Below are 9,113 nucleotides of genomic sequence, written 5' to 3'. Positions count from 1 at the left end.
GACACTGATCTACAATAGACAAGTAAACTGAATAGTGCTGGTGCATGAACTCTAAAACATCACGTGGTTCATCAGTAGCTATGGGAAATGTAGTTCTTTTCACACTGATCTACAATAGAAAAGTAAACTGAATAGTGCTGGTGCATGAACTCTAAAACATCACGTGGTTCATCAGTAGCTATGGGAAATGTAGTTCTTTTCACACTGATCTACAATAGAAAAGTAAACTGAATAGTGCTGGTGCATGAACTCTAAAACATCACGTGGTTCATCAGTAGCTATGGGAAATGTAGTTCTTTTCACACTGATCTACAATAGACAAGTAAACTGAATAGTGCTGGTGCATGAAAACGTCATTTGAATCATCTAGGCCTATTTTGAACATTAAAAGGACTTTGTTGCATAAAATCATTTTAGAAGGAAAATGTATTATACAGTAAATAGGTCACAATAATGAGAATATTCCTCAGAAGAAGTAAGCACCATGGTGTTAAAGCTGGCCAAGTTGAAATGGCTGAGAGAAAGAAGGAGGAGCGTGAGGAGAGAGGACAAAGAGAGAGGCAAGGTGCCTGGTACAGTTTATAGATGTAGTGTGAGCATATTTCCTCTGAGTGTGTATATTCGATTCATAGCTATGCCACCCTGTCTGTTCCAAAGCTCCATTGGCTGGCTTGCATATTCTCTTGTATATCTTGGCATTAAGGGAGGCATGTCCTGTGATTCACACTGCCAACATTGGGCAGTAGAATCTTTATTCATTTACCAGTGCCGAAGCCTGGCAAACAATCCCCTCTAAAAAAATAAGCTTGCATTTAAAAATATTTAAAAAATGTAGTAGAAGGGCCAACACCCAAAAAAAGCCTTTTCAAGTCAACTGGTACCAACACTCTTCATGTCGTTAGCTGAACCTCAGTCTAGATTGAGACTTCCAGGATCTCTCCATGTCCATCTTTAGCCTACCTGCCATTACAAAACAGAAGAAAAACTGGTATTAAAGGATTGGAATAGACACAGCTCATCTCCTCAAAGGGGAAAAGTGTACTCAGACAAATAAATGACCTGTTGAGAGAAACAGGAAACATTCCAACAACAAGTGGGTGATATGTGGCCTACATAAACCAGATCCAGCCATTCATGTAGTCGGAGACATTAAAAAGCCTTTATGTTTCGGGCTGCATCATTTAACTGTTCTAACTCAAAACAAATTACCTACAAGTGGGGAGAACAAGTATTTGATAACCTGCAAAATCGGCAGTGTTTCCTACTTACAAAGCATGTAGAGGTCTGTAATTTTTATCATATACACTTCAACTGTGAAAGACGGAATCTAAAACAAAAATCCAGAAAATCACATTGTATGATTTGAGTAATTTATTTGCATTTTATTGCATAAGTATTTGATCACCTACCAACTAGTAAGAATTCCGGCTCTCACAGACCTGTTAGTTTTTCTTTAAGAAGCCTCCTGTTCTCCACTCATTACCTGTATAAAAGACACCTGTCCACACACTCAATCAAACAGACTCCAACCTCTCCACAATGGCCAAGACCAGAGATCTGTGTAAGGACATCAGGCATAAAATTGTAGACCTGCACAAGGCTGGGATGGGCTACAGGACAATAGGCAAGCAGCTTGGTGAGATGGCAACAACTGTTGGCGCAGTTATTAGAAAATGGAAGAAGTTCAAGATGACGGTCAATCACCCTCGGTCTGGGGCTCCATGCAAGATCTCACCTCGTGGGGCATCAATGATCATGAGGAAGGTGAGGGATCAGCCCAGAACTACAAGGCAGGACCTGGTCATTGACCTGAAGCTGGGACCACAGTCTCAAAGAAAACCATTTGTAACACACTACGCCGTCATTGATTAAAATCCTGCAGCGCACGCAAGGTCCCCCTGCTCAAGCCAGCGCATGTCCAGGCCCGTCTGAAGTTTGCCAATGACCATCTGGATGATCCAGAGGAGGGATGGGAGAAGGTCATGTGGTCTGATGAGACAAAAATAGAGCTTAATGGTCTAAACTCCACTTGCCGTGTTTGGAGGAAGAAGGATGAGTACAACCCCAAGAACACCATCCCAACCGTGAAGCATGGAGGTGGAAACATCATTCTTTGGGGATGCTTTTCTGCAAAGGGGACAGGACGACTGTACCGTATTGAGGGGAGGATGGATGGGGCCATGTATCGCAAAATCTTGGCCAACAACCTCCTTCCCTCAGTAAGAGCATTGAAGATGGGTCGTGGCTGGGTCTTCCAGCATGACAACGACCCGAAACACACAGCCAGGGCAACTAAGGAGTGGCTCCGTAAGAAGCATCTCAAGGTCCTGGAGTGGCCTAGCCAGTCTCCAGACCTGAACCCAATAGAAAATCTTTGGAGGGAGCTGAAAGTCCGTATTGCCCCGCGACAGCCATGAAACCTGAAGGATCTGGATAAGGTCTGTATGGAGGAGTGGGCCAAAATCCCTGCTGCAGTGTGTGCAAACCTGGTCAAGGAAACGTATGATCTCTAATTGGCAAACAAAGGTTTCTGTACCAAATATTAAGTTCTGCTTTTCTGATGTATCAAATACTTATGTCATGCAATAAAATGCAAATTAATTACTTAAAAATCATACAATGTGATTTTCTGGATTTTTGTTTTAGATTCCTTCTCTCACAGTTTAAGTGTACCTATGATAAAAATTACAGACCTCTACATGCTTTGTAAGTAGGAAAACCTGCAAAATCGGCAGTGTGTCATACTTGTTCTCCCCACTGTATATGATTCATTCATTTTATTTTATATAATATCTATAAGCCAGCAAAGAATACAAGGTTAGGCCATCTTGCCTTTCTCAAAGGTGTGCCGATTCGTTGAGACTCACTTCTTGAAGTTGCAGGCAGACTGTGACATGACATAATCTGTGTTCACTGTATTGAAAATACGAGGACTAACCTTCAGCCCTCCTCCTCCTCCTCCTCCAGGTGGAGACGGTCTCATCTCTTGTTTCTCCATCTCCTTATTCTTTTTATTTCTCTCAACTGCTTGGGGGTTTTTGACGCCCCTGGAGGTTGTCTAAGAGGAGATGGAGAGGTCAGAATGGCAGCTACAGACACACGGTTGTGTCCCCACTGGCACTCTATTCCCTATATAGTGCACTACTTTAGACCAGTGCCCTATAGAACCCTATTCCCTATATAGTGCACTACTTTAGACCAGAGCCCTATAGAACCATATTCCCTATATACAGTGCACTACTTTAGACCAGGGCCCTATAGAACCATATTCCCTATATAGTGCACTATTTTAGACCAGGGCCCTATAGAACCCTATATAGTGCACTACTTTAGACCAGGGCCCTATAGAACCCTACTCCCTGTATAGTGCACTACTTTAGACCAGAGCCCTATAGAACCCTACTCCCTGTATAGTGCACTACTTTAGACCAGAGCCCTATAGAATCCTATTCCCTATACAGTGCACTACTTTAGACCAGAGCCCTATACAACCCTATTCCCTATATATAGTACACTACTTTAGACCAGAGCCCTATAGAACCCTATTCCCTATATAGTGCACTACTTTAGACCATGGCCCATAGACTTGTAACAGTATAGTCAACACTAACGTCTCTCATCATGTGTTCAGTTGAAACAAGTGAATTCATTGTCTTCCGTTCACTTCACTTCCTTGATCTTTTCAGAAATGGGTCTCTCATAACTGAGAGCTTTTACAGACAAGAGTTTTATGGGAATACAGGCCTACATGTGCATGTCATTATCTGACTAGAAATATTATGTTGAACATAATTCTGTTTGTAAGGTTAAATGCTAGATACCGAAGCGTTGCATATCAAACTGAGCTTCCTGAGAGAGGATAGTGCTCGCCATTGGATAGAGCAGCCAGATGTCAGACTTCCTGAGAGAGGATAGTGCTCGCCATTGGATAGAGCAGCCAGATGTCAGACTTCCTGAGAGAGGATAGTGCTCGCCATTGGATAGAGCAGCCAGATGTCAGACTTCCTGAGAGAGGATAGTGCTCGCCATTGGCCTGGTCCCAGATCTGTTAGAGGCATTAAGCTCCAGTATATAGTGTTGTTGTGTCAGGGAAAGCATAAGCTATAGCCTGGTCCCAGATCTGTTAGAAGCATTAAGCTCCAGTATATAGTGTTGTTGTGTCAGGGAAAGCATAAGCTATAGCCTGGTCCCAGATCTGTTAGAGGCATTAAGCTCCAGTATAAAGTGTTGTTGTGTCAGGGAAAGCATAAGTTATAGCCTGGTCCCAGATCTGTTAGAGGCATTAAGCTCCAGTATAAAGTGTTGTTGTGTCAGGGAAAGCATAAGCTATAGCCTGGTCCCAGATCTGTTAGAGGCATTAAGCTCCAGTATATAGTGTTGTTGTGTCAGGGAAAGCATAAGCTATAGCCTGGTCCCAGATCTGTTAGAGGCATTAAGCTCCAGTATATAGTGTTGTTGTGTCAGGGAAAGCATAAGCTATAGCCTGGTCCCAGATCTGTTAGAGGCATTAAGCTCCAGTATATAGTGTTGTTGTGTCAGGGAAAGCATAAGCTATAGCCTGGTCCCAGATCTGTTAGAGGCATTAAGCTCCAGTATATAGTGTTGTTGTGTCAGGGAAAGCATAAGCTATAGCCTGGTCCCAGATCTGTTAGAGGCATTAAGCTCCAGTATATAGTGTTGTTGTGTCAGGGAAAGCATAAGTTATAGCCTGGTCCCAGATCTGTTAGAGGCATTAAGCTCCAGTATATAGTGTTGTTGTGTCAGGGAAAGCATAAGCTATAGCCTGGTCCCAGATCTGTTAGAGGCATTAAGCTCCAGTATAAAGTGTTGTTGTGTCAGGGAAAGCATAAGCTATAGCCTGGTTCCAGATCTCTTTGTGCCATCTTGCCAACTCCTGTGGTCAAAGGAATGACAATAACCATTGGAGCTGGCAAGACAGCACAAACAGATTGGGAACTAGGGTAAGGAACGTTTTTAAAAGGTTAAGACAGAATGACAAAGTGTGCAGCGTCAGAAGTGAGAGGTGGGTGGTGTGGGAGGTGGGAGGAAATACCAACCAGGTCAAGACATTGAGAACATGGTCTTCATACTCACCTCGATGCTTTAGTAGGCCGACATGCTTTATGGGTTGGATACAATTGGCTTTGACTGAAGAATTTCTGTATAACAGTAAAAATACCCACCAGTCTTATGAGGAGCTACTAAACATTATGATTGAAGAGACATTAGTAGCCTTGCAACAACAGGGTACAAACACCATAAATTGGATTTCTAGATTGGATTTCTTGGTTCAAGGCTCGTTATATAGGCTAACCTTTTCACACTACTGAGCCGAATCAAGCTGCAGTGTGCTGACCTGGTTACACGGCACATCTACCGTACAGATGTAGGATCTTAATATGAGACAGTTTGCTACAGCCCGAACTTAATCATGCAGCAACAGGAAATGTGAATTATTACGTGTATTATAATTTATTTTTTTGTAGGAGTTGATACATTTTTCGTAAGGGAATAATCGAGTCTGAAATTTCACAGCGAAAATTACAAACTTCACAATACTTTTTAAATCTCAAAATACACTGCAAGTTTTAAATGACCTGCATTGCAGGACAGTTCTCCTGCAACAGGGTGATCACAGTAAGATCCTACATCTGTAGCTGCTGGAACCGTGCTGGGAAAGGATTGGAGCCAGCACAGTAGGATTTTTCGGTCAGTTAACACGACAGTGTAAAAAGGATAGCCTTCTCTCTTCTCCCAGCAGACTCAGTAAGCTCTTCTACGCTATACGAATAACAAGACTTGGAGAGTGGCTGGCTGCTGAGATTAACTAGTAGAGTTGAGATGATAAACCATACCGATCACTTATCACAGGCATTTTGCAGATATCGTTCATTACGATAAGTAGCCTATACTAGAGAAATGTGTTTGAAATGAAATATGACTGATTGTTAATGGAACAATTAATGGCTACAACTATCCAACTAGTAGTAGTTTAAAATGTTTTTGTTATAAACTTTATCGTTATTGCATCAATTCAGGCAATTTATCCCAATATGGATTTTTGTCCGTATCGCCCAGCTCTACTGACTGTTCAGTGGTTGTCTACAGTATGCCACTTAGAAGACACCCATCCAAGCTAAATGACTCATGGTACAGTGGTGTACAGGATCCCTGTGGGAACTGAACCCACAACCTCACCACACCCTAATCCAACTGAGCCACACAGGACCACCATGTGTAGGCTATATAGGACTGGCTTCCTGGACACAGATTAATCCTAGTCCTGGTCTAAAAAAAAAAAGAAAAGTTTAACAGTGAATCTCCATGGAAAATGCTTTTCAGTCCTGGACTAGGCTTAATCTGTGTCCGGGAAACCAGCCCTTCGCTGTACCAGTGTAAGCCTACCTTATATGGTTGTCATAAAAACTGGTCCAAAACAGTCATACATACCTCTTTCTGTCTCTGCTCAGCTGTCTCTGTCAGCTGACTTCTCCTTGTCTCCTGGGAAGGAAGCAGAACATGATGTTGAGTATAAGGAAAAAAAAAATAATAATGTTAATGAAATTCATGAGAAAAAATATATATTAAACGAGAGACCTGAAGAGCAGAGATCTGAATGGGAAGGTATAAATCTGATTGTTTTGGTGTTTGTTGGTTATGCTGTTTTATGTTACATTGTTTCATTTTGGAATCCAACTATATGTACAATTTGTTTACGATGTTGACCTGAAACATGGACAATAGTGTGTATAAATATATAAAGTGTAACTCGCTAGTTACCGCCAGCACCCAAGCTAATAATGAACCTAGCTACTGTAACTAGTTACTTACTCGATCTGGTGTGGGGGACAAGTCGTTTCCAGATCCACCATGGCACGGTAAACACATCCCCATATTTGAGCAAGGAAATCAAAATGTTTACTTTCAGTGTTGAATGTTTGTTGACTAAATTACTTGACTAAATTGAGCTACTTAACGTTAGTTCGCTACATCTAGAAGAACCCAGCAGGCGAAATGGGCTAGTTAAGTTAGTTAGTTAGTCTTGTGCACATCGACAGAAAGTGTCTACCCACTCTGCTTTTGATAAATCTACGCGCTAACTAACTATAAGCACTTGATATATATTTTCTCTCCATCTAACCACTTGTTGAAACGACGGGGTCATTTGGAAAAACGTCCACTTGAAAGACAGGGTGGGGGGGGAAGACTTCGCCAATGTAAACACAGAATATGAGCTGTGTTCAAGAACAAACAACAACTCAGACGGGCTTGTTATTCTTCTATGATATAACGGGGGTCCGCAAACAAACGTTAAAAGGTGTTTACCACCACCTATTGTGCTGGAGTGTCTGGTCAATCACAACATTTCTAAATCCTCCTACCTAACTCAGTACTTCTGAGAAAAAAGAAGTAAAAAAGAGCCCTACTAACTTCTACAAAAAACCTCCCTCATCCCCCTTCCAAACCTCTCCAACCCTTCAGTCTTTCCCTCTCTTCAACATACTTACAACAATACATGCTCCATCGTTTCATTGACCATACACTCCAGACACAAACCATTCACATGTTGCCAACCAGATGTAATGACCAGTTCAATGTAAAAAAAAAAAAAACATTTAACTAGGCAAGTCAGTTAAGAACAAATTCTTATTTACAATGATGGCCTACTGGGGAACAGTGGGTTAACTGTCTTGTTCAGGGGCAGAACAACAGATTTTTACCTTGTCAGCTCAGGGGTTTGATCTAGCAACCTTTCGGTTACTGGCCCAACACTGTCCTAGGCGCAGTCGAGAAAACACCACCTCTTCCTTCCTAATCTGACCTTAGAATCTTGGTCCACCAACCTTTCTTGGAGGGCATATAAATGCCGGCCCTTGGGCTCCAAATCCAATTTCTTCTGCCACACATCTATCAAAATTGCTCTGATCTTACATTTGGCCTCACCTCTACCCAGTGGAACACTAATATCAATTATATCTAGTTTTAAAGCTCTTTTGGCTAACTGGTCTACAATTGAATTCCCAAATGTATTGGGACCCAACAGTATCTCACTACTACACCCAGTCTCTCCATTCTCCATGATAACATGAATACCTCCAATAGTAGGTCACTCCTATTAGATTGACCAGGTGATAAACTATTTGATACAGACAGAGAATATGATCATACTATAATTCTACACAGGTTGTACGTCCTCCACCCACTGGAGGGCAACTAGGGTGGCAGTTAGTGGTTAAGAGTGTTGGGCCAGTAACCGAATGGTTGCTGGTTTGAATCCTCGAGCCGACTAGGTGGAAAATCTTATGCGCCTTTAACCCCAATTACTCCTGTAAGTTGCTTTGCTAAATGGGGCGGCAGGGTAGCCTAGTGATTAGAGTGTTGGACTAGTAGCCGGAAGGTTGCAAGTTCAAACCCCTGAGCTGATTTTTTTTTTTTAAATATATACAAAAAAATTACATGACTCAAATGTAAATGTTTTGCCAACAGTTCAACTGAGTATACTGACAGATCATCTGTCTTCTGCACATCAAATTCAGGAATGTAAATGTGCACCCACTATCTGGGTCCTTGGATCCATCTGTGAAAAGTGGTAAAAATGCATTAAAAAACCTTCTACCAATATAATTGTCAACCAGTTTCACTATATCACTGACTTCTGACCAATCTTTCCTTTTCTCTACCAAGGTTAGATCAACAACAGGATTTGGGGAGTAACCATGGAGGAACCGACCTTAATCACCACGGAAGGGCCAACCTCCAACCTCCAACCTCTCTCATCAGCAGGTTTTTCCAACTGTCCAACCAAAACCACTGCATAGTGTGTTCTGAATATATTTGTGAACCGTTTTGCGGCTTTGCGATCTGAAACACAGCCCCTTTGTAGTCTGCCATGTGCGATCGAAGCTGCCGCCCCGTGACCACGAGTCACCAGTTTGCCGTCAGCAACACACACACAAAAAAAGTACTTCCGCAGTACGGGAGTTAAGAAACGTTCAAAATAAAAGTCCCCGAAGTAATATTAGAAAAATGTGTATTTATTCATGATATATGAACAACTATTGTCTAAACATTAATAATGATTCATATTTGTTCATATTTAAGTTGCATTTTGG

The 9,113-nt window shown here is 41.9% G+C and overlaps 1 protein-coding gene across 3 annotated transcripts; it reads right to left on the bottom strand.

The window, feature by feature from the left end:
• Positions 1-411: 411 nt before the first annotated feature.
• Positions 412-8,819, bottom strand: LOC110501220 (small VCP/p97-interacting protein). Of its 3 annotated transcripts, none has more exons than XR_002470188.3 (5): positions 8,732-8,819; positions 6,451-6,501; positions 5,095-5,159; positions 2,939-3,058; positions 943-960 (listed from the first exon to the last, which is right to left on the bottom strand). XR_002470188.3 is itself a non-coding variant. In XM_021578575.3 (4 exons), exons 1-4 carry the CDS (start codon positions 6,892-6,894, stop codon positions 952-954), a joined length of 243 nt encoding a protein of 80 aa, XP_021434250.2. In that variant the 5' UTR covers positions 6,895-7,223; the 3' UTR covers positions 412-951. The 3 variants fall into 3 exon arrangements, 1 of the variants encoding a protein (XP_021434250.2); XR_016490237.1 differs by lacking the exon at positions 8,732-8,819 and adding an exon at positions 6,832-6,917; XM_021578575.3 differs by lacking the exons at positions 5,095-5,159; positions 8,732-8,819 and adding an exon at positions 6,832-7,223 and having other exon boundaries at positions 412-960.
• Positions 8,820-9,113: the final 294 nt, after the last annotated feature.

This window comes from Oncorhynchus mykiss, chromosome 2 (genome assembly GCF_057628025.1).
Source record: "Oncorhynchus mykiss isolate SJ-2025 chromosome 2, ASM5762802v1, whole genome shotgun sequence".
In the NCBI taxonomy this organism is placed as follows: domain Eukaryota; kingdom Metazoa; phylum Chordata; class Actinopteri; order Salmoniformes; family Salmonidae; genus Oncorhynchus; species Oncorhynchus mykiss.
Note: the sequence above shows the minus strand (reverse complement) of the source record. Positions and strands in the feature narration are given on the sequence as shown.

Excerpts from the sequence above, each read along its gene's own strand:
- LOC110501220 (XM_021578575.3), bottom strand. The coding sequence starts at position 6,894 with ATGGGGATGTGTTTACCGTGCCATGGTGGATCTGGAAACGACTTGTCC. Across the intron at positions 6,502-6,831 it reads TGTCCCCCACACCAGATCGA|GAGACAAGGAGAAGTCAGCT; the intron begins GTAAGTAACTAG and ends CTTCCTTCCCAG. Across the intron at positions 3,059-6,450 it reads CTGAGCAGAGACAGAAAGAG|ACAACCTCCAGGGGCGTCAA; the intron begins GTATGTATGACT and ends ATCTCCTCTTAG.